Genomic DNA, 25110 nt, shown 5'->3' on the forward strand with positions numbered 1-25110 from the left:
TCTTTCCAGTCCACTTAGAGCCTGTGATGTTCCCAGACTCCAGGCACATTCATGTTTCATGAGGAACTGTGCCACTTTTTAATGTAGCGTGTGTTACCTCATCTGTCTTTTTCTCTGTGCATCTCTCACTCGATCCTCTCTCTTTCTCTTGGCATCTGTCCTAATGTTTGATTTGAAGATCACTTACTGTCTGACACCCTCGTTGGCCACGACTCTGACTCCCCAGACAGCCTGTGTGCTCAGAACAACAACTTCAACAGCTGCACCCTCCAGGGCTCCGCCGTCAGCGCCGACCCCAGCTTGATTAACCCCGCCCTGGGCCTTCTGGAACCACCACCTCCGACAGCAGCTTCCTCCAAGAGTCGACTGTCCCTAGAGCGCAGCTTTTCGGCAGAGGAGGATCAGCAGAAGTGCGTGGAGTGTGCCCTGCAGCCTGCTCGCGTCTACACCATCACCGGAGAGAGCGGCATGCTGGGGACCAGCCGGGGAAGCAAGGAGAACCTGGAGCTTGAGGTCTTAAAAGCGGCGCAGGAGGCGTGTAATGCCCAAGCGCTCGCCCAGCCCTCTACATCCAACTCGTCCTCTCCGACCCAGCACCACCGCCACCACCATGGAGCTGCAGGTGGAGGTGGAGGTGGAAGCGGAAGCGCAAGTGGATCCGGAAACCATCATCACAGCAACCACCATCATGCCGGCAACCATCATCACAGCAACACCAGCGGAGCTGGAAGCAGCGGAACCAGTGGCGGAAGCCACCATCACCACGGGGTGCACCATCACCACCTTTCCCAGCCGCTGCAGAGCTCGGTCAGCGCGCACAACATCCGCGGCTGGGGGGAGGGAAAGGACTGCGGCCTGGCGTGCGAGGCCTGTCCCGGGGTTCCCTCGCGTAGCCAGGGTTCCCTGGATCTGGAAAGCAGCACCCGAGAGGCAGGCAAGCAGCGCCGGCCACCACTAGAGCGGATGTGCAGTGTGGACCGCGTGACTGGGCTGGAGCGAGGTGAGAGGGGGAGAGCGACAGGGGAGAGAAACAGAGAGAGAGGCTCTGGCCAAGGGGAAGGGGTGAAGGGTCGATGTGTTCGATGTGCCGTGGTCTGTATTTTTCCCGCTTTCCTGTGTCTCTCTCCTCTCTCCTGTGTGTCTCTTTTGTGCTCTCTCCCTCTGTGGAGTGGACCATGTGTGTATGTTGTTGCTGGTGGATCTTCACACAGTGTCCCCAGAAAGTATTTGGATGCTTAAACTACACTTAAAGTAATATTTCAGGTTCAAAAGTAAAGCTCACTCAACAGCATTTTGGCATAATATTGATTGTCACTGAAAATAAATCAGATTTATTCTTTAAAAACAAGCAAAAATTGTGGTTAGTGAGGTACTTGCTGATAGTAACACATCGCGGAGCAAAGAGGACACTGACAACACACCGACAGACAAAACAAAGCCTCAGATTTTTTAAACTATAAATTTGTTACACTCTTCAATCTATCATCACAGATCAGACAGATGTAGCACCTCACTTCAAGCCACCTGTGAGCCGATCATCTCTTCCTCTTTACTACTTATAGCATTAAATAAACACAAATGAACATCAGAAGGCATCTTGTTTCAACCGTGGAAAGATGTCAGTACTAGGGGTCAACCAATTATTGGCCTGGCCAATTATTGGCGCCGACATTAAAGGATTACTCCACTTACAGAATAAAAAATTCCTGAGAATGTACTCACCCTCATGTCATCCAAGATATTCCGGTCTTTCTTCAGTCGCAAAGAAATTACATTTTTTGAGGAAAACCTTCCAAAATCTTTCTCCATATAGTGGAGTTCAATGGTGCTCAACAGATTAAAGGTAAAAAATGTAGTTTCAATGCAACTTCAGATGGCTCTTAATGATAAATAAGACCCTTATTATTCAGCTGGGTTTATGTAGAGCCCTACGAAGCTGGAATGAAACTACATTTTAAACCATCAATCCGTTGAGCACCACTGAAGTCCACTATATTGAGAAAAATCTTGGAACGTTTTTTCTTAAAAAACTTTGCGACTGAAGAAAGAAAGACATGTACATCTTGGATGACATGGGGGTGAGTAAATCATCAGGAAATTTTTATTTTGGAAGTGGAGTAATTCTTAAAAAACGATTTGCTGATAAAATAATTTAAAAGCATTTGAAGTTTGAGAAACTTTTTTTCAGAGCCCTTGTTATTTTTAATGTTGACATTAATTTTTATTTTCACACCAGACATATATATCGGTTCAAAATATTGGTTATCCGTCTACTTGATCTGTAATAATCCGTATCTGCACTGGCACTGAAAAACAGATATCAGTCAACCCCTAGTCAGTACACACCGTTTTTCAAGTTAAAGCAAAAACATTTATTTAAAAATGTAGATGTCATTAGATGACAAATGATCAACAAAGTGGTATTAATTATTAATGAAAAATAGCACATGGTCATTTATAATGTGAATAATTTTGAACACAGTATGTGTGTATGTATTATTATTATAGCATGATTTGAGTGCTGATTTGGTTTGATATTGCAATGAATCTATTGCAATGAAACTCCATTTTTGAGTGTGGTTTACATGTCCAGGTACTTTATGGGGCCACTGTATATGTTTGTTCAGTTTGACGCAATTCATATATTCATATACATAATTTCCGCTGTTCTAATGTTCTTCCTTATTTCTGTTTCTAATCAGAAGATAACAGTTGGTTCCCTAAAGAGAACATGTTCAGCTTTCAGACTGCTACAACGACCATGCAGGCGTGAGTACTCACTTCATCACACATACACACACTGAAGTTTGAAGCCTATATACTGACCTCAAGTACAGATGGCACAACAGGTGTCTCACCACTAACACACTTCCATTTAGTGACATTTACTGTCAAACTGACTCAGAGTGCCGACAAGTACACGATGACCACACACGCTTTCTTCAAAAGTGTTTGTTATCTAAGCTTTCTGTCTGTCTTTCTTTCTCCTTTTTGTCTGCCTCACCGGCTCTACAGGATTTCGTGAGTATCCCTTTTGTACCCTTTAAATGTCACAAAATGACAGTGCGTGATGTCAAACGCTAGCTTCCCCACCAAAGCCTACCCTGCCATCCCTCCAGTCCCACAAATTTAGCTCTGTTTACAATATTTGACTGTAAATGAGAAGAAGCGAAGGAGAAGAAATAATTTACTACAAGCACAAACATTCCTATCCGGATGGGATTAGATTTCTCAAAGGAACTCTGAGGTAATTTGCTTGGTAATTTTTTCGTAATTGCTTCATAATGTGAGGAAGAACACACCTGTGTATGAAACAAGCATTTATTGGATCTTCTCAGGTCCCATACATATAGGGCTTGTGAGTATGAACCGAGGAAACCGCAGTTTCAACGCTGTCAAGTTGATGAAACTGAAGTAAAATGATTTTACATTGATGTAGAAATGAATCACAGTGTGCTTGGTTTGAAAACCTGAGGGAAAGATTGATGTTTTTGCTTTAGTGGTGTGAAACGCAGCGATGCATTTTGATTCAGGAAATGGCTTAGAAACACATTTGATAGGCTGGTCTGAATAATTCTGATTACCTCAGCTAGAGACACAGATGTAGTTCTCTTGGACGGTTTATAAATGCTGACAGGTGCTGATGGCAATCATTTATTGAGTTGAGTTGTTTATCTAGAAATGTTAAGTGTCCCTCGAGATAATTTCACATGGTTTCTGAAAAGCATGTTGAATTGCAGGTGTCTGCAATGAATGTTTTATTTATTTAATACTTGTATTTAATTGCAAGGAGAAATTGAGTCCTCCGTAGGTGACACTGCTGGTTATGTTATCAGGAAGGTCAAGATGTTCACTTACCAATGCATACAACACAGCAACGATAAATACATGCTCTTTCGATTTTCTGTACCAGCGTGTGGTGGCATAAGTCCCGTTCATTTATACTTCGATCCAATCTCATGGCTGAACCTTTATTTAACCAGAAGGAGCTACTTCTGCTTAACCCCAGCCTAACATTGCCCCTTCATGAGCATGGCTCTAACCTCTAACCGCACTTTAGTGAGCCCTCGCCCTCGCTGGCATTAAAGTTGTGTCACCTCCTGCCAGGGTTTTCCGGAGTCTAGCAGAGAGAAAGAGGAGAAAAAACGAGGTGGAGTCAGCCGCCATCATACAGAGGTACTTTGTTGCAGGCCTGTCATTTATCGCTACTTTTATTCCTGTCAGAGGAAGAGCTTTGGCAGTACAGCCCTATCTGGCACTACAGTCTATCTATCTATCTATGATTGTTCTGTCTATATACCTACCTATATAGCTGTCGTTCTATCTAAAGCTAAGAGATCCATATCAATATAGGTATTTTGTCTGAGGACGTTATTCTTAGACATGAACCACCCTGGTTGGGCTGAGATGAGAGTTAGACTCTCTTGTCTTACCTCCATAAGTGTCTTACCTCCATGGTTACAACACACCTTGAAATTGCTTTTTGCTTTCGCAGCCACAAACCAACTTTCTTGCTGCTGTGTAACCAAGGCGTGACTGAACTATGCAAGTTGAGAGGAAAATTGCAATTGTTTGCAACCTCAGAAACAGTTTTTTAGAAGTGAAAATGATCCAACCGATGTCAACAGAAGCGCTAGAGAAATTCTAGACATTTCCAATGCTAAATAATGTCAGCGATGTTCAGAGTAATAAACATACAGTTGAAGTCAAAAGATTACATACACCTTGCAGAATCTTCAAAATGTTACTTTAGCAGAATAAGAGGGATCATATAAACTGTTATTTTTTATTTAGTACTGACCTGAAAAAGATATTTCACATAAAAGGTGTTTACATAGTCCACAAGAGAAAATAATAGTTGAATTTATAAAAATGACCCTGTTCGAAAATCTGTATACACTTTCTTTCACATTCTTAATACTGTGTTGTTACCTGAATGATCCACAGCTGTGGGAGTTGTTTGTTTAGTGATAATTGTTTATGAGTCCCTTGTTTGTCCTGAATAGTTAAACTGCCTATCCCACAAATGCTTTGGTTTTTTAACATTTTTGTGTATTTGAACCCTTTCCAGTAATGACTGTATGATTTTGAGATCCATCTTTTCACACTGAGGACAACTAAGGGACTCATATGCAACTATTACAGAAGGTTTAAATGCTTACTGATGCTTCAGAAGGAAGGAAAATGCATTAAGGGCCAGGGAGGGTGAAAACTTTTTGAATTTGAAGATCAAGAGTAAATGTAACTTATTTTGTCTTTGGAAACATGTAAATATCTTCTGTAGCTTCTGAAGAGCAGTACTAAATTAAAAAAAAAATATGATATTTAGGCAAAATATTAAAAATGTACACATTTTTATTCTGTTCAGAAGTTTTCACCCCCCAGCCCTTAATGCATCGTTTTTCCTTCTGGAGCATCAGTGAGCATTTGAACCTTCTGTAATAGTTGCATATGAGTCGCTTAGTTGTCCTCAATGTGAAAAGATGGATCTCAATCATACAGTAATTGTTGGAAAGGGTTTAAATACACAAAAATGCTTGAAAACCAAATAATTTGTGGGACCTGCAGGATTTTTTCTGAAAAACAGCGGCCAGTTTAACTGTTCAGGACAAACAAGGGACTCATGTATGAACAACTATCACTTAAAAATAAACGCTGTGGATCATTCAGGTAACAACACAGTATTAAGAATCAAGCATATGAAAACTTTTGAACAGGGTCATTTTTATAAATTCAACTATTATTTTCATTTTTAATTTGAAATATCTTATTCAGGTCAGTACTACATAAAACATAACATGCATTTTATATGATCCCTCTTATTTTGATAAAATAATTAAGGTGCATTTAAACTTTTGACTTGACTGTAAATTAATAAAATGCTTTTTAAACTACACCATAGTGCAGGCTTTGCCGACTGGTTATATTGTATTATAGCGGTAATATTAATTTGGCTAGTATAATAAGCATGCTAAATAAACAAGTTTTTTTAAGAGTGATAATGGATGTATATGAAATAATAATGAAAAAATCTTCATATATCATTCCTTTTTAAAATTTGTTTTGCGTTTTGATCTACACCATTGTTCTTCTCCCAAATGGTTATATCAGCAGTTGATTGAATCAGTAAGCAGTAATCATATTTTGGCAAGTGCCCACTTACCTGCTTTCCAGCAAATCAGTTTTGACTAGCATTACATCACCTAATTAATATTCATGAATCATACTGAAAAGATTTATAATCCCATCCACACACACATTGTATCATTTCTAATCCTCTGATTTTCTCATCTAAACATGAAAAAAGGGGTAGCATAAACATAAAGTACATTGATCTGGTCTTTTAGCATATTCTTCATATAATCAATAAAGTTGCTTTTTATAGATTGTTTGGCTTTTGTTTTTTAGCCAGTATGTTTCATTCAGAGTTCTCTCTGAGGATCAGGGGTAATTGAAACAGGACCAGATGGTCACAGTAGCAGTAGATGATTCAGGAGTGTATTGTTGGACAGGGGTGGTGTGATGTGTCACTGGAAAGTCAGCCCTATGAGACTAATGATACACTGCAATCATACATTCAGGAGGAGAATGGAAGGACAGAGAGATAATGAAAGAGAGAGAGATAAAAGGAGGAGCGTGAGAATCTGAATGAGAGGAAGAAAAGGCAAGCAGACAATTACGTAATCAGAATTGCTGCTGTGGGTGGGGACGATCGGGAGCTGGAGAGGTCATATTGGACAGAAGTCTGGAGCATCCAGCCAGATGTCTCCCACAATGCACAGCTGCTGTAGGGAAAGACAATGTGGTGTGGGGTAACTGCTGAAAGAGGAGGTGACCTGAAATAGCAGATTGTTGACCGTACTGTACTTCTCATTGAAGGGATGGTTAATTTATTTGTTTCCACGTTGTTCCAAAGCGATATGACACTTTTTCTTATGTAGAATGCAAATTAAGATACTTTACAGAATGTCCAGGCTGCTCTTTTCCATACAATGAAAGTGAATGGGGACTGGAAATCACTATGAAAAGTGCTATAAAGGTAATTCAGGCAATTTGCTCACTATATTTAAGTTGATTTAAAAATTTATGGTGCTTTTTGTCATTTTTTGGAATGTGATCTTCCCAGCCCCCATTCACTTTCATTATACAGCGTGTAGAAGAGCACCCATAAGAAAAAAATATAAATATATAATAAGTAGTAAATGTTTTTCAAATGCATACAAATATTTATTTACCAAAAAACTTAATATTTTGTCTTTTAAATTGTTTTTTATTACCAACAAAAGAAAAAAGTGCATATGGAACACCACGAGAATGAGGAAATGATGACAGAATTTTCATTTTCGGTGAAATATTACTTTAAAAAAGCAAAGGGGCATGATTGAGAGAATAGAATTATTTAACAGCATGAGAGAGGTGGTGATGAAATTAAAGAGCTAATAGAGGAGCAGAGATTGCAGACATGGGACAGAGAGAGTGAGAGAATGAAAAGAGAGACTATAGAGAAAAAAAATGCCTCTGACTCATCCTCAGCTGCGGGGGCGAGGGAGGTTTCTCTCTCTCTCTCTCTCTCTCTCTCTAACGCATGTGGGTGTAAATAAGCCGTAAGACGGACGGAAAAAGGTGACTTCTCCATATCTCCCTCCTCTCACAGGTGGGCACAGCTCTGTCACATGTGTAAACAAAGCGCTTTTTCTCTCTTCCTCCCAGGTTTCTGCCTCTCTCTTCCTGTCTCCTCATTACTTCCCTTCCAATTAGTCATGATCTACAGTGTAATTATGTCACAAAACAGGACACTTGTTGGAGAAAAACACTGAAACAGACTCAATAAAAATCTGAAATTACGTTTTCATAACACAATACACTGAGCTAATGAGGATATGCTTTCCCTAGTGCGCTAACCATGTGTAGCACTGCAGTCCTGCCGAGTGTTGTTTAGGTTTAAACCAAGGTACAAACGGTCCAGAATATCCACCTTATTCTTCAGCGTGGAAGTATACCTATGGGCGAGACTTCTGGTTCATTAGCCACTATAGGGAAATAACGAGAAGAACAACATGCAGTAAATGGTAAAACTGATTGCACTACACACCAGTGAGTTCATAATTAAGATAATTCATTAAAATAATATGGTAAAATACACCAATTTGCAATACCAAGCAACAAAATGAGTTGTTTCGTACAGCTAACTGGAAGCCAATCAAAAAAAAAGGTTTGAGTCCCGTTTAAAGTTCAGCTACAAGTCAATTAACTGACTTTTTTCTGATTTAAGTCTTCTTAGTTAAGAACATGGGTTGAAGCTCTTAATTTTGAACTCTCAAAGTGCATTAGATAGAATAATAACTTTAAAATGTACAAAATTTTCTATTTTTTTTCAATTCTTTTTAAATATCGTATTATGTATTTTATATCGCGATATTATTGCTTTGTGAGCTTTTGATATTGTTAAAGGGGTCATCGGATGCAAAGTTCACTTTTACATGTTGTTTGAACATTAATGTTTGTTGGCAGTGTATGTACACATCTACCCTATAATGATAAAAATCCATGCAGTGGGTTTTAATTAATCTGTAGAAATAATATCCTCTTTTTCAAATCGAGCCATTCTCAGATGCCTGTCATTGTGGCGTCACAACGACAGAGGCCGCTCCCACAATAGTTGATTGACATGAGCGTTTTACCTCAGATCAGCTGTAACAGTCCGACCTCCATTGTTTTGATGCCGGAGCAGGGATGTAAGTTAGACAAGAATATCTCAGATTGAGCGATGGAGGTGTTGTGTTGCTGGATGTAATAATGAACATAGTGGGTGCATTTACTCCTGACATCTGAGCTGAAGATGCAGTGGATAATGTTTTGTTTGTGAATGGAATGCGCCTCTAGATCTACATATATCCGTCTATGTTTGCGCAAATTATTCGTGATACAGCTTCACTTACAGCAGAAGTGAGTGTAAGGGTTTTTTATAAATCTTTGTGATCGCCTTCCCTAATTATGTGCTAGTTAGCAAGTTTAGCGGCTAAACGCAGCTAAAGTAAACAGGCTCGTCACTCCACAGAGAGAAGAGAGGGGCGGGGCGAGCAGAGCTCATTAACATTTAAAGCAACCTCAACCAGAACAAGATGATTTTGCAGAGCTGATTTTGGCAAGGTAAAAAGAGTGTTGTTTTACACTGCCATTGAGAATTTTTAACCAAAGTATATTATAGACTTTTCATTAAGACCCTAAAGAATCATATCAACTTGTGGAAAATGGGCATCCGATGACCCCTTGACGTTACATCTTTAGTGGATATACTAACGTTAGTACATAAACCCAAATGGTTAACCTTACCTGTGCTGCAAATCTATGGATGTCTTAGCCTCCAGGTACCAGTCATGTTACTGAAAACGATGAATACCTGGAGAAAACTAGCATTCTGTTAACATTCCCATTCATTTCAATGCCATTTTATCAACATTTAGGAATATACTAGCATAATGCTAGCCTCAAAGTTAACACACCTGGATTAAATGCCTCAAAACTCAAATTTGGATTTCGTAGCATAGGATTTCATGGCACAAATGACGCAGTAGTTACTGACGCAAAGTTCAAATGATTGGCAACGGTTGCTTTTTTAGTGTCCAGTGTAGATAGCGTCAAGCTGTTGAGGCGCGATGCGACGCGACGCAACAACTGTCGCTTCCGGTGTAGACACGATGTAACACAAGAACACGGGACCGATGTTTGTAAAGCGTTAGCCTAGCATCAGCATTTGCGTACTTGTATAGAATATGTTTCTGACTTAATATCTCCTCAGTCTTCTCATTTGTTATTTCTTCACATCCCTCGCTGTCCCTTTTACCTTTGTTCACCCTTTACTAGTGTTTCAGCTTTGATAATTAAGTGTACAGTTGTCATGGATATGCATAGGCTAGTTATGTTGGAGGTGTGGGACAGACTTTTACTGCAGTGGCATTTTTCTCTATCTGCTTTCTCAGTCAGCTGGAGAGAAGCCAAATGGCTCAAAGAAAGTACACACTTGCTGGTTCAATACTGCACATGAGTGCACAAGGACGTCTGCTGGTGTCTCCAAAATATGTTTGCGCTGTTGAATAACCAAGGGAAATCTTTTCATGTTTCCAAGCGCAAACATGAGATGAGGGGTTTTGGTGTAACTTCACGCACACATGCTTTGTTCTTGTTTTATAGAACAAAAATATCTTGATGACCTGATGTACCCTCTCCGTTTCTGATCATTTTTAGGAATTTCCGGAAGCATTTAAGAATGGTGGGCAGCAGACGAATGAAAGCACAAAGTGAGTCTATATGTGTGTGCGCTGTATAAATGATTGCACCACTCCATTGTGTTTTTGTTTGTGCATGTGATGTATTGCATTGTGAATGTGCATTAGCATGTGTATTTTTGCATGTTTCTGTGTTCCTATGAAGGATGATTGACAGTTTTGTGTCATTGCGACTTATAAAACCGCGACTGAAGACGAGTGTTGGTCCATTTAGCTTCTGTGTGTGTTTTGAGTGTAGCATAGAAACAAATGGACAATGAAGTATGTGAGAAATGTGTGTGTAGCTGGTGGTTGTTGGTGTGTTTGAGTGTATGTGATGCAGCCCACAGTCTGTGAGGATCATGGGACGTTGCGTGTGTGTGCGTGTGACCATTTCTCCACTTCACTAGCATTTGCAGAGCGCAGGGCGAAGAGTTTCAACCGATCCTGGAGTGATCCGACCCCTGTCAAACAAGACTCCCTAAACGACTCAAAAGACAGTGAGTCCATCTGTACACACACACACACACACTTACACGTCACTATGACACACTTAGCATATCAAGATCACAGCATAAAATGATTGACAGCACTAGTTATTGTTTATTTACACTGCCGTTCAAAAGTTTAGGGTCAGTACTATTTTTTAAACATTTTTTAAAGAAATCTAATCCTCACTGCATTTATTTGATCAAAATACAGGAAAAACAGTAATTTTGTGAAATATTTTTACAATTTAAAAGAACTGTTTTCTGTTTGAATATATTTAAAAATGTAATTTATTCCTGTGATGACAAAGCTGAATTTTCAGCATCATTATTCCAGTCTGTAGTCAGATTTTCTAGGATTCTTTGATGAACAGAAAAAGCAGCATTTATTTTAAATATAATTTTTGTTACAAATGTAATAGTCATTACTGTCACTTTTGATACGTTTAATGCATCCTTGCTGAATAAAATTATTATTAATTTAAAAAAAATCTTACTGACCCCAGACTTTTGAACATTAGTGTACACTACCAGTCAAAAGTTTTTAGAGTAAGATTTTTTAAATGTTTTTTAAAGAAGTCTCTTCTGCTCACCAAGCCTGCATTTGATCCAAGGTACAGAAAAAAAGTGAAACTGTGAAATATTTTACTATTTTAAATAATAGATTTATATTTGAATATCTTTTAAAATGTAATTTATTCCTTATGATTTCCAGCTGAATTTTTAGCATCATTACTCCAGTCACATGATCCTTCAGAAACTGAAATAGAAATCCCCCCCCTCCAAAAAAAAAAAAAATTCTATTTATCAAAGAATCCTGAACAAATTTACTTGACTATTTTAAATTTTGAGAATAATAACAATAAAAACAGCAAATCAGCACTGGAGTAATTATACTGAAAATGCAGCTTTGATCACAGGAATAAATTACATTTTAAAATACATTCAAATAGAAAGCAGCTATTTTAAATAGTAAAAATATTTCAAAATTGTACTGTTTGGCTGTACTTTGGATCAAATAAATGCAGGCTTGGTGAGCAGAAGAGACTTTAAAAAACATTAAAAATCTTACTGTTCAAAAACCTTTGACTGGTTGTGTATATAAAATCATTACATTACAGAAACGTTCTTCCACTTGCATAATCCACACATACACAGTCTGGCAGTGACGTTCCTCCTCTTGTATTGATGCTGATCCTGTTTGTCTGTCTTCCTCTGAGCGTGGTTCTGTCCCGAATATGTGCTCCTCTCTTTCTCTTTCTGTGAGTATCTGTCCCGCCTGGAGCGTCTGGACTCTGGAGACGTATGTGTGTGTATGTTTGTGTGTGTGTGCGCGCACTGTAGAATTCTGTGTCAGCATGTTAACTCTGTGTAGTTTGTCTTTGGTCTTATTTTGTCTTCATGTTTGTTTTTGCCACCTGTGTCTTCAGGGAGCCTGATGAATGATTGTGAGCATTTGACTTACAGATGTAATATTTGTTTGTTGGCTTTTCTCTGTCTGTTTTCTCTCTCTATAGCTGCCTGGTTTTCTGTGGTGTACTGATGGAGTTTTTCCTCTTCTCTTTACGCTCACTTATACAATCAATACTATGGTTTTCATAGCAGTTTACATGTATTGCTTTAGTTAGGTGCACTACTGTATATTTAAATGGACTGCAGTCAAAAAAGTGATTCCATTTTTAGTTCTCGTGTTGTATAGGTAGAGGCATACTTGGTGTAAAGAGGCCTTCACAGCAAATTAACACTGCATTTTTAGCTGTTAAAGGGATAGTTCACCCAAAAATGAAAATGCTGTCATCATTTTGTCACCCTCATGTCATTCCAAATCCACAATCTGTTGTTTTAGTGGAAAATGAAGAAATCATTTTTCATGAAAAGTCAGCTGTTCAAAAAGGACTTTAAGGTTCTGTGGAGCCCAACATTTTCAATAGAAATAATTTTTAGTATTATTATTTATAAAATGTCATAGCATTTATTTATTTTTTAATTACGTTTTAGTTTTTATTTCTTTTTTGCTTTTTTCATTTTTTTCAAGTCATTTTTGTATTACTAAACTTAGTTTTACCAACTTATTTCATATCATATTTCATATGCCAGTTCCAAAAGCAACATTTTTCAAACATGTTTTTTTTTTTTTTTTAACCTAAAATTTGTTTTATTGGCAAAAAATGTTTTCGATATTTTTAGTGTTAGGTTTAGTTTCTGATTCTTTTTTTGGGGGGGATTCTGTTCCGACATTTTTAGGAGCTTAACAGTTGTAATCAATATTAACTATTATTCTGTATGATTTCCTAAAAAAATCTCTTCATGTTCCACATAAGAAATAACAGCATAAAGGTTTGGAATAACATTTTTGGGTGAACTTTTCCTGTTATCAGGTTACGACTCCTAACATGGAAGCAAAACTGAGTGAAAGTCAACAGTTTACAAACTGCAGTCCATGTAAACAAATTCACTGTCAATCGGTCTTATCTTTGTTCCAGCTGTTCTTTTCCTCTTTCTCTACTACTCTTTCCTCTTCTCATTCCTTGCTTGGCTCTTTGTTCCTTTCTTCTCTTTGACTGCCTTCGGGTGTCTCTGTGTCCATCATTGAACTGTCTCTCTCTGCTGTGTTGTGTGGTGCTACAGGTGGGGATCTGCAGACGACCTGCGGTACTCCAGAGGAGGGCGGATGTGAAGACATGGACTGGGAGGAGGAGAGAGAGATGGAGAGACTGGCGTGTGAGGGGGATGACTTCATCCCTCCTAAAATTATGGTATGCAGTTTAATTTAAATGTTTTTTTTTTTTCGTTGTAATGCAATTTAGATTTTAATTTTTAAGTAATTTTTATTTCACTTAATTAGGGGTTCAAGCGCGTAGCACTGAAATCCTGTTGTAATCGTTAGAATAGTCATGGATCAGCGATCTCCACATAAAACTTATTGTGCAGACCAAACCGTAAGTTATAGAAATTTGAAACTTGGAGGGATGGTAGTACTCACACCGCCTACACTGTGACAAAGGCTCACCCCAATCGGCCTGATTGACAACAGTTGTCTATAAGGACATTTGCATACCTTAAAAAACATGGCCGCTATTGGCCGATAAATTTTGAGCACCTGTTAGACAAGGTTAATGGAGTTAACCTGTTTTACTCATGGCCCTAAAGGTCTAAGAGAAATTTGAAATAAATCAGCCACTGGGGGCCAATATGACATTTTTCAAAGGTGTAAATGATTTTATGTTGCGTGATATTTGTATCATATGACAGAACTCTTCATTCTGGACAATTTTGCCTCTAGAACCACTGCTGTCAATCAAATCGATTGTTAAATGATTGAGAATGATTGCGAACTAGTCTGTCCAAATTTACCCAAGATCCTATAAAGCCTAAAGGAAAACTCAAAACCCGGTGAGCACATGCGACAGGTGATTCTAAACAAGCATGTGCTATAACAGTTAAAAAGGACTCAAAAACACGGTAATTATTATGGTAAAACACCTGGATTTGCCAAAAATGCTTTTTAAATTATTGATTTAAGTGGGTACAGCCTTGCTAAATAATATATTCTTTTTCCTTATATGCTTAAATGCCTTAAGCACTTGAATCGTATGGTAATTGCTGCTTGCAACTATATTTACATTAAATTTGCAATGTTAATTTACTTTAATAAATCATTTTTACTTAATTTTCAAATGTTCACTGTAATTTACTTGTTTAATTAAATGTAAAATTTAAATTCAACTCTAGTGGTGAGCATTTTTATTTCTGTCACTTAAGTAGTATTATTGAATCAAATTTTTATTTTTAATGATAATTTAATATATTATAATTAATATTCAGTTCAATTAAAATTTAATTCTTAATGGTAACCATTTTTTGTTTCTCTCATTTTGTATAGCTGATCTCATCTAAAGTTCCTAAAGCAGAATATGTTCCCAACATCATTCGAAGGGACGATCCATCTATTATACCCATACTCTATGTAAGTCAAGCCACTCTTCACTCTGCATCTCACAGTGTTACATGACACATCATGCAGGTATCCGTTTTGACTGTTTACATTAAAACAAATTTGTAGAGTTAGTGGATTTTCACCACAAAGCTAATGTTTGTTTTGTCCTGTGCGATAGCACCAAAGGCACTCTATAGGATGTGCTACAAGAGGACACATCACAAAATACTGTCCAGAGGCTTAAACAGACTAGTGATGCCCAATCTGATAGCAAACACAATAGTAAATGACAACACGTCCTCAACAACACAAAGAAAAGCAGGAGGCAGTAATGTTATCTGGACCGGACGAGTGTGTATTAGAGATTAAAGCCATTAAGCATGATACAAAGAACATTTTCCTTTCAGAATGAGTCTTATCTGTGTGTTTGTATTGATTGATTTCATTATTTTTATCTCCAGGATCATGAGCATGCCACGTTTGATGATATTTTGGGTATGTAGCTTCATGTGTGAATGTTGTTTGTTTCTGTGTTTGCTGGATGCAGTGTGCTTTTGTGTGTGTGTGTGTTTGAGCAGTTTACCCCCTTGCCTGGTTATTTCGCTGTGGAATGATGGTGGGCTTTGTATTGATTTTTGCACCAGTCAGCATGAGAAACACAAAAACAATTGGATTCCTGATAAATGACACAGGATCAGAGAAGTGCCTATATTTTCCAGTGACTGTTTTACAACAGCGACTGTGTAAAATCTGTGGTGATATAGTTTTATTTATTGTGTTTTGGAGTCAAACAGAGGTCACCCTTATATATATATAATGACAGTTTTGTCATTAATAACTTACCATGTCGTTCCAAACCCGTAAAAGCTTAGTTCGTCTTCGGAACACAATTTAAGATATTTTGGATGAAAACCGAGAGGCTCGTGACTGTCCCATTGACTGCCTTCAGTTGACCAGTGGTATTTACCTGGCAGTCAATGGGACAGTCACGAGCCTCTCGGTTTTCATCCAAAATATCTTAAATTGTGTTCGGAAGATGAACGAAGCTTTTACGGGTTTGGAACGACATGGGGGTAAGTTATTAATGACAATTTAATTTTGGGGTGGAGTAACCCTTTCATAAACCGACAATACAAGAACATGGTGGTTGCATGAGATTTGGGAATTATCTGATGTTCTTTATATATTGAATAAGTTGTCAGAATAGTGATCATATACTCTTACACTGCTCTCCAAAAGTTTGGAAACACCCCTGGCAAAGTGTGGTTTTGGATGATATCAGCATAAATCCTTATTATTTTTTGGTGTAAATACATTGAAGTAACTTGACATTATCATTGAAGACCAGCAATAATAATTTTCATTTTGATTACATAATAATGGCAATATATACATTACCGTTCAAAAGTTTGGGGTCAGTACATTTTTATTGTTTCTTTTTCTTTCTTTTTTTAAGAAATTAATACTTTTATTCACCAAGGATGTATTAAGTTAATAATTAAACGTTTATTAAAAGTTAATAATAAATAATTTACATTGTTATAAAATATTTATATTTTGAATAAACACTGTACTTTTTAAACTTGTTATTCATGAAAGAATCCTGAAAAAAAAAAATCACAGGTTCCAAAAAATATTTGGCAGCACAACTGTTGATATTATCCAACACTGATCATTCTAATAATAAATCCGCATATTAGAATGATTTCTGAAGGATCATGTGACACTTAAGACTGGAGTAACAGCTGATAAAAATTCAGCTTTTCATCACAGGAATAAATTCTATTTTAAAGTATGTTAAAAAAAAAAAAACATTATTTTATATAGTAAAAACATTTTGCAACATTACTGTTTTTTTTCTATATTTTTAATCAAATAAATGCAGCCTTGATGAGCATAAGAGACTTCTTTAAAGACTATTACAAGTCTTACTGACCCCAAACTTTTGAACGGTAGTGTACATGTCTAAGTCAGATATGCCCCTTTGCTAGCTGTGATTCCTGGTTACTGGTTTAAACTTGGCCCAGGTTTTTAAAAGATTTTTGGGTCAGCACACCTTAATAGCTTCAACAGTTAATTGCCAATTAAGTTTAGAATACAATGAATTCAGAGCTGTAATAGCTGCTAATGGTAGATATTTTTTTCTATGTATAAACTGTTTATGTAATAAAATGTTTTTATAGTTTGTGTTATCCCTTATAAAGGATTCATGCCAATATTGTCCAAAACCCCACTTTTCTAGGGCGTTTCCAAACTTTTGGAGGGCAGTGTACATGTAAGGTTATAGGTGAACAAGTTTTGATGTATGTAAATACACTCAATATGACTGGCAGTGTGTTTGTTTTGTGTGCAGAGGAGATTGAAAAGAGATTGACAGCCTACAGGAGGGGCTCTAAGATCTGGCGCATGCTGATCTTCTGTCAGGTGAGAGAAAAGCTGACAAACACACAACATGACAAGAAATGAGACTGTAAGTGCAGCAGAGTGAATCAGCCATGTCTGTTGTAATAATACTTCTCTGCCGTCTCAATTTGATGATTTGGGTTTGATGTTGCGTAATGGCTGTGTGTTCAGATGGACAGGAATCCACAGGTCTGTCTCTCTCAGTTCAGAGGGCAGTACTATTGGTCTTCTGTTTCTTTGAGTTTGATGTTATGTAAGGTTTCAAATGTGTAATTTTCTGTCTCAGGGCGGCCCGGGGCACCTGTATCTCCTGAAGAATAAAGTGGCCACTTTTGCCAAGGTCGAAAAAGAGGAAGACATGAGCCAGTGAGTGAGATCCACACAAAAGTCTCATCTTGTTATTTCATAAAAAGAGGGATTCGCTCATGTGTTTGTGGTGTACATGCAGGTTTTGGAAACGTCTGAGTCGGTTTATGAGTAAAGTGAATCCAGAGCCAAACCTGATCCACATTATGGGTTGTTACGTCCTGGGCAATCCAAATGGAGAGAAGGTATGTCAAGTTCTGAAGCAGCAAGTCTGCAGTATTTACGTAATGCTTGTACCTTGCGTTTCTGTATTATATTTAGAAATGGTCCCTCTGGAGCGTGCCGTGGCCATGTTCAGCTCTCATCTCTTTAGACACAGACATGCACCAACTCCATCTTTCCATTTTTCTATATAACACCTCTCTGTCTGTCACCATCATGCCTGACAGCATTTTTTGCCTTGGTTATGTAACTTCAAATAACCCTTTTCTGTCCAATACACTATCCTTCATAGATCTAGAGCTGTGTTTATGCATCAGTGCTTTGTAACCATCTATTCATAGCAAATTGTGAAAGTGTTCTTACTATTTCCATACTATTTTCACTTTAGTTTCTGGAAATATTTCATAGTATCTTCTTTAATGTAACTTTAACTCTGACTTTGACAACAGTAATGACTTTTATAATTTGGCTAAAGATTTCTATTTCACACAAAATAATCCTGAAAAAATGTATCACAGTTTTCACAAAAATATTAATCAGCAGAACAGTTTTCAGCATTGATAATATTTAGGGTAATTATTGTAAATTATTATAAAACAATGGTAACACTTTACAATAAGTTTCAAATAATTAACATTAGATAAGAATGAACAATACAGCATTTATTAATCAAAAGTTGTGCTTGTTAACATTAGTTAATGCACTGTGAACTAACATGAACAAACAATGAACGACTGTATTTTTATTAACTAACATTAACGAAGATTAATAAATAGTGTAATAAATGTATCGTTCATTGTTCGTTCATGTTAGTTAATACATTAACTAATATTAACAAATTACACCCTTATTGTAAAGTGTTACCACTAAAACAAAAAATTGTTACTTAAAATAAATGAAATAAAATAATATAAATTCTTTTAAAAAAAACTTACATTTCAGCTGTTTGCCAAGGCATCTTTTTTTAAGTTTTCTTGTAGTTTAACTTGAAGTAATAAAATAACTGAAATAAAATAAATAAGAACTGCATAGAGATATTTAAAAATGTAAAAAAAACACAACAAAATTACTAAAACTTTAACCAAAATAAAAAAATGTAAAAATAAAAACAAATTCAAAATATTATTAAAAATAATTTAATTGAACAATTTAAAACAATTTAATTGAATATATTAATATTTTAGTAAATATGTATAAAAACATATATTTCAGATAGTTATCAAGGCATAATTTAACATTTCTTTTAGATTAAGTACTAAAATAACACATTTTTTTTTCATAAAAATGAAAAAACAATAAAGCAAAAAATGACAAAAACTTTAATTGAAATTAAAATATAAATAAAAAATAAAATATAAAAATAAAAATGAATAATAATACAAAAACTGTAACAGTATAGCAATGATACTAAAATAACACTGAAAATAATAAGAAATGTTCTTGAGCACCTAATCAGCATATTAGAATTATTTTAGTACTTAAATATGTATAGAAACTTATATTTAAGCTAGTTGCCACGGCATCTTTTCACGTTTTATTTTAGTTTAACTTAAAGTACTAAAATACCTGAAATAAAAATGTATAAGAACTACATAGATATATTTGAAAATGACAAAAACACAACAAAATTACTAAAACTTTAACCAAAATTAAAAATAAAAATAAAAACTATAGTAGTATATCAATAATACTAGAATAACAGATAATCATTGGAAATATTTCTGAGCAACAAATCGCATATTCATTTATTTCAGCTAGTTGCCAAGGCATCATTTAATGTTTCTTTTAGTTTAATAAAATAAGTAAAACTGAAATAAAAATGGAGAAGAACTGTATAAAAACAACTAATAAAAAATTACAAAAACAGCAAAATTGCTAAAACCTTAACTGAAATAAAAATTTTAATAAAATAACTAAAACTAAAATAAATAAGAACTGTATAGACACATTTAAAAAAGAACTAATAAAAATGACAAAAACAGGACAATTGCTAAAACCTTAACTAAAAAGAACATTTTAATAAAATAACTAGAACTGAAGTAAAAAAATAAGAACTGTATAGACATATTAAAAAAACAGCAAAATTGCTAAAACCTAAACTGAAATTTTCATGAAAAATTCTAAATTTTAATTAAAAAAAAAAAAAGTAAATAAAAACTATTTTTAAAAAACTATAACATTATAGCAGTGATACTAAAATAACACTGAAAATAATAAGAAATCAGCTAATCAGTATATTATAATGAGCAAGATAATGATTTATGGAGTAATGGCTGCTGAAAACTCTTTTCCATCACAGGACTGAACTACATTTTAAAAAACATTAACAGCAATAAACTGTTATTTTAAATTGTAATAATATTTAACAATAATATTCCTGTTTTTACTGTATTTTTGATTACATGTACACAACCTTGATGAGCATTAGAGACTTACTTTATTTCCAAAACATAAACAAACTTTTGAAATGTAGTGTCTACAACACTCAAAACTAGTTTGTGATCATTAACATCTAATCCGAGACTTCCTTAACTGTTTGACTTGAGACTTGAGCGCAGATCTCCATCTGTCCTTTAGGGTCGGCATTGACTTTCAGCTCGTTCCGTCTGTTTGGTAGCCTGATGAGTGTTATATGACAGGAGCCCCGAGATTACGCCCCAAGGACACATTTATGCTGCCCTTGGAAACTAATGTACGAATACGTTTCTATGGAGACCGTTTCGTGTAAATCTTATTCGCTGTGCGTCATTGCCCAAGAGGCGCCACCGTTCCTGAGAATTGCGTTTGCGTGTACGTGCTTGTGATTGACACACGGAGGATGACTTACTCGTGTGAGTTCGTGAACTCACGCTGGGTGACAGAATTTGGCTTTCGCAAGAGAATATCGATGTACGTTTATCTCAAATGGGAGCTCTATGAGTATTGCAGCATTTGTTTGTGGCGCCCATAGTGCTTTATCCACTGGCTTTCTTCACAGGGTGAGCCGGAGGAAAGAAATCTGTGTTTGTAACCTCATCTTTAATCTCTGTCTGGGTCCTGAAGCCTCTCAGAGCGTTGCATGGATGTTAAGATCTTAACTGGGTTCTTTTGAAGGTTCTCGTTCATCCTTGTGAGATTTATCCAGGGCCACAAACACAGAGGCTGCCATTATCCCTAACTAACCTCCTCGAGTCAAAGAGCGAGTGAAGGAGAGAGTGAGAGAGCTGTGTGAGGGGGAGAAAAAAAAGCGGATTATTAATGTCGTGGCTTATCATGTGCCAACAGCTGTTCCAGAAACTGAAGAACCTGATGAGGCCTTATTCTGTCACGTTTGAGTCACCGCTGGAGCTCTCCGCTCAGGGTGAGACCGTCTGCAATAAAACTGCTGAAATGTGCTTATGCTCACACTCCTACATGCAAATAAACATGCATAAACAGACTCTTACTTGCATGATTTGAAATCTTGTAGATGTTAATGAAGGAATACTGATATATGTTCACTGCATGATAATTAAAGCGATTTTTCATCTAAAAATGCGAATTCTGACCTTCATGCCACTCCAGACTTATTTTTTCCATACAAACAACATAGATCAGTGTCAGTATGAATACATTTTAACAAATATTTATTTATTTTCACAAGGATGCATTAAATTGATGGAAAAGTATAAGTAAAGATAATGTTTCAAATACATCTGTATGCTTTTTTTTACTTTCTATGCATCAAAGAATCCTGAAAAATATAAAATATTAAGCAGCACAAATATTTTCAAAAGCAGCACTTATCAGAAATCTTTCTTAAAGGGATAGTTCACCCAAAAATAAAAATTCTGTAATTAATTGCTCACCCTCATGTCGTTCCAAATCTGTAAGACCATCATTTTCGGGAACACAAATTTTATTTTTTATATTTTTGATGCATAAATACTCTGCAGCAACACAACTACCACATTTAAGGCCCAGAAAGGTAGTAAGGACATTGTTAAAATAGTCCATGTGACATCAGTGGTTCAACCTTAATTTTATGAAGCTACGAGAGAACTTTTTATGCGCAAAGAAAACAAAAATAACAACTTTATTCAGTCATTTCTTCTCTTCTGTGTAGGGCTGAGCATTTTTTTATTTTATTTTAACGATTAATTCAAATTTAATGTTTTGCCACAATCTTATTTTTTAGAAATCGAGGAATCGCGATTTTGAATACGATTGCGGTAATTGTTTATCAGGGGGACGCAAGTTATTTTTCATTTACAGGGGGTAGTTGGCAATTTTATTGCTGTCTGAATCCAGAATGTTGGTGTTGATCTCTCACCGCCTGTGTAAAAATCCCCGGCTGAATTACCAACGGTTTTTGACAAACACCAAGGTTGTTTGGTCATTTATTTGCCGTCCGAATCCACATCTCTGAGTTTACCAGAAGATATCAATTCAAAATTCAATGTTTAATACCTTTTTGACCACTGCCAAACACCTTACGGTAACTGTTGTACTTCGCTGTAATTTTCATGCATATTTATTTCTGAAATGCTGGAAAGTATTTAAAAGAACAGTAACTGCTCCACCACAGCGAGTGGGAGCAGAAAAAGAAAGGAAAGCACATAAACATTAGACACATTATACACATTATTTTAATACAGTTATATACGCAACTATATTGCATATAAATATATACGTCTATTTTCGTATCTATATTGCCCAAGATGCAGCGCGGGCAGTGGAATAGGAAAAACATGCGAGAAGATGGAAAGTGTCAGTTGCATTGCTGTCTATGCAAGCTCTTAGATTTCATAAAAAATATCTTAATTTGTTTTTTCTGAAGATGAACAACAGTCTTGTAGGTTTGGAGCGACATGAGCAATTAATGACAGAATTTTCTTTTTTGGGTAAACTATCTCTTTAAGCACCAAATCAGCATATTAGAATAATATCTGAAGGAAACTGGCTACTGAAAATTCAGCTTTGCCACAGGAATAAATTATATTTTAAAATATATTTAAACAGAAAAACAGTAATTTTAAATTGTAATAATACTTTACAATATTACAGTTTTTCAGCATTTTTAATTAAATAAATGCACCCTTGGTGAACATAAAAACGTCCTTCAAAAACAGTAAAACATTAAATTATTTTAATGCAACTCACCCCACCCCATCTCTTTTTCTGACTCTCAGTTATCTCCCCTTATTCTCTCTAATAATCTCTCTTTATCTATATTGTCTCCACTGCATGCTGTTTTCCAATTACCGCCTGAGCAAATCTATAGGAAGTGTCTTTTCATCACAGAGAGACGTGCTCACATTAAATTCACCGAATGTATTCCAGAATCATATCTCCCTCTCTGTTCCCCTCTCTTTTAGGCAAAGAGATGATTGAGATGTACTTTGACTTCCGTCTGTTTCGACTTTGGAAAACCCGGCAACACTCAAAACTCCTCGATTATGAAGATCTCTTGTGACCCAGCGCGGGTCAGAGTGTAGCATTGCGGGCAGGACGTCCCACTGTAAAACTCCATTCCACCAGCTTTCATTGTGGAGTACAGGAGGAAGAGGAGTGCAGATGGACACAGCCTCTTCGTTGCCATCGCTGCGTCTCAAGTATTGTTTATTTCAGCTCACCTCTGTGGACTTCGACCGCCTCTGAACGGTAACACACAAGAAACAAAAAAAAGTGGCAATGGAGAAAAGAGAAGCCGTTTCTCAGAACTGGTTGACAGTCTGTCAACTGTTTTTGTTTTTAAACTAACAGTTATCGTTCACTAGCCGAGACCGTTGTGCTTACAAAAGAGTCACGCCGAAACTTACCTACCAGAACACACAAAAATGGTCCTATATGAAATAACAGCTAATATATCGGTATACATACAGGATATACATCTCATGCGTATATAGAGTAGCTATAGTCATGCAAATAATCTAAATGTCAATGGTACACGATTTACTTTTTCAATGTTTATTGTTGTGGTCTTTCTAATGAACTATTTTGAATAACTCAGGTTTTAGGCTTTACGGATATATTAATTACTCCCCTACTGAGATGCGTGGAAGTCATTTAGGTGGAAAGAATGTACATTCTGCCGTCATACTTATGTGTGATCATTTTAGAGGTTTAGGAATCTTTCGTCACGTTTATGAGAGTCTCCTCATTACACATCAGTTGAAAAACATAGACCCGCATTGCAAAACACAAAGTCCCCAAACTGGGAAATGGTGACGGCCAGTCATATAATAATAGAAACACTGACCTCAGTATAGCCAGACATTTACACCAGGTGCACCTGAAGCGTCAGCAAGAATAAAGCATTATAGGGAGACTTTACAGAATTGCTAAAATAAGCGCTTGTGTCAATGTGTTTATAACAATTAGGCTGTTTTCATGCTTGGTCTGAACCAGTCTTTAAATGTAGTATTCGGCTTCAAATGGCAGTATATGTGCGTCTTCATCATGTGTCTGCTACCAGTCAAAAGTTTTTGAACTGTAAGATTTTTAATGTTTTTTAAAGAAGTCTCTTCTGCTCACCAAGCCTGCATTTATTTAATCCAAAGTACAGCAAAAACAGTAACGTTATGACATATTTTACTATATAAATAACTATTTTCTATTTGAATATATTTTAAAATGTAATTTATTCCTGTGATCAAAGCTAAATTTTCAGCATCATTACTCCAGTCTTCAATGTCACATGATCCTTCAGAAATCATTCTAATATGCTGATTTGCTTTTCAAAAAACATTTATTATTATTATCAATATTTAAAACAGTTGAGTAAATTTTTTTAGGGTTCTTTGATGAATAGACGAAGTGATGATAAAGTTTTCTATTTTACATAAATGCTGTTTTTCTGAACTTTTTATTTATCAAAGAAACCTGAGAAATTTTAACTCAGCTGTTTTTAACTTAATAATAATAATAAATGTTTTTTTTAACAGCAAATCAGCATATTAGAATAATTTCTAAAGAATCATGTGACACTGATGACTGGAGTAATTATGCTAAATATGCAGCTTTGAAATCAGGGGAATAAATTACATTTTAAAATATATTCAAATAGAAATGTTATTTTAAATAGTAAAATATTTTAAAAATTTACTGTTTAAACGCAAGCTTGGTGAGCAGAAGAGACTTCTTAAAAAAAAAAAAAAAAACATTAATAATCTTACTGTTCAAAAACTTTGACTGGTAGTATACCTCAATATCAAAAATAGGATTCATGTTTTAGTATTAAAATTTATTTTGGCACTATATTAAATATACACTACCATTCAAAGGTTAGGGGGTCATTAAGTTTTTTCAGTAAGAAATTAATACTTTTATTCAGCAAGGATGCATTAACTTGATCAAAAGTGACAGACATTTTTAATGTTGCAAAAGTTTTTCTGTTCATCAAAGAATTGTGGCAGAAAAAGTATCACCGTTTCCACAAAAATAAGCAGCACAACTGTTTTCAACATTGAAAATAATAAGAAATGTTTCTTGAGCATCAGCATATTAGAATGATATCTGAAAAATCATC

The 25110-nt window shown here is 36.0% G+C and overlaps 1 protein-coding gene across 2 annotated transcripts in view; it reads left to right on the forward strand.

Annotated features, from left to right (window-relative positions):
- The window catches only part of nsmfa (NMDA receptor synaptonuclear signaling and neuronal migration factor a), a 45223-nt gene extending 20990 nt beyond the window's left edge, over window positions 1-24233 (forward strand). The window contains exons 3-14 of one of the 2 annotated variants that reach the window (XM_051092340.1): window positions 179-1000; window positions 2703-2769; window positions 10246-10298; window positions 10676-10765; window positions 13382-13509; window positions 14637-14720; window positions 15152-15185; window positions 17044-17114; window positions 17380-17459; window positions 17542-17644; window positions 20886-20961; window positions 22958-24233. In XM_051092340.1, the coding sequence (XP_050948297.1) occupies window positions 179-1000; window positions 2703-2769; window positions 10246-10298; window positions 10676-10765; window positions 13382-13509; window positions 14637-14720; window positions 15152-15185; window positions 17044-17114; window positions 17380-17459; window positions 17542-17644; window positions 20886-20961; window positions 22958-23055 (1706 nt within the window). In that variant the 3' untranslated portion in view covers window positions 23056-24233. The remainder of the gene's footprint in view (window positions 1-178; window positions 1001-2702; window positions 2770-10245; window positions 10299-10675; window positions 10766-13381; window positions 13510-14636; window positions 14721-15151; window positions 15186-17043; window positions 17115-17379; window positions 17460-17541; window positions 17645-20885; window positions 20962-22957) is intronic. The other variant, XM_051092341.1, reaches the window with a different exon arrangement.
- Window positions 24234-25110: the final 877 nt, after the last annotated feature.

This window comes from Labeo rohita, chromosome 21 (assembly GCF_022985175.1).
Source record: "Labeo rohita strain BAU-BD-2019 chromosome 21, IGBB_LRoh.1.0, whole genome shotgun sequence".
Taxonomy (NCBI): Eukaryota; Metazoa; Chordata; class Actinopteri; order Cypriniformes; family Cyprinidae; genus Labeo; species Labeo rohita.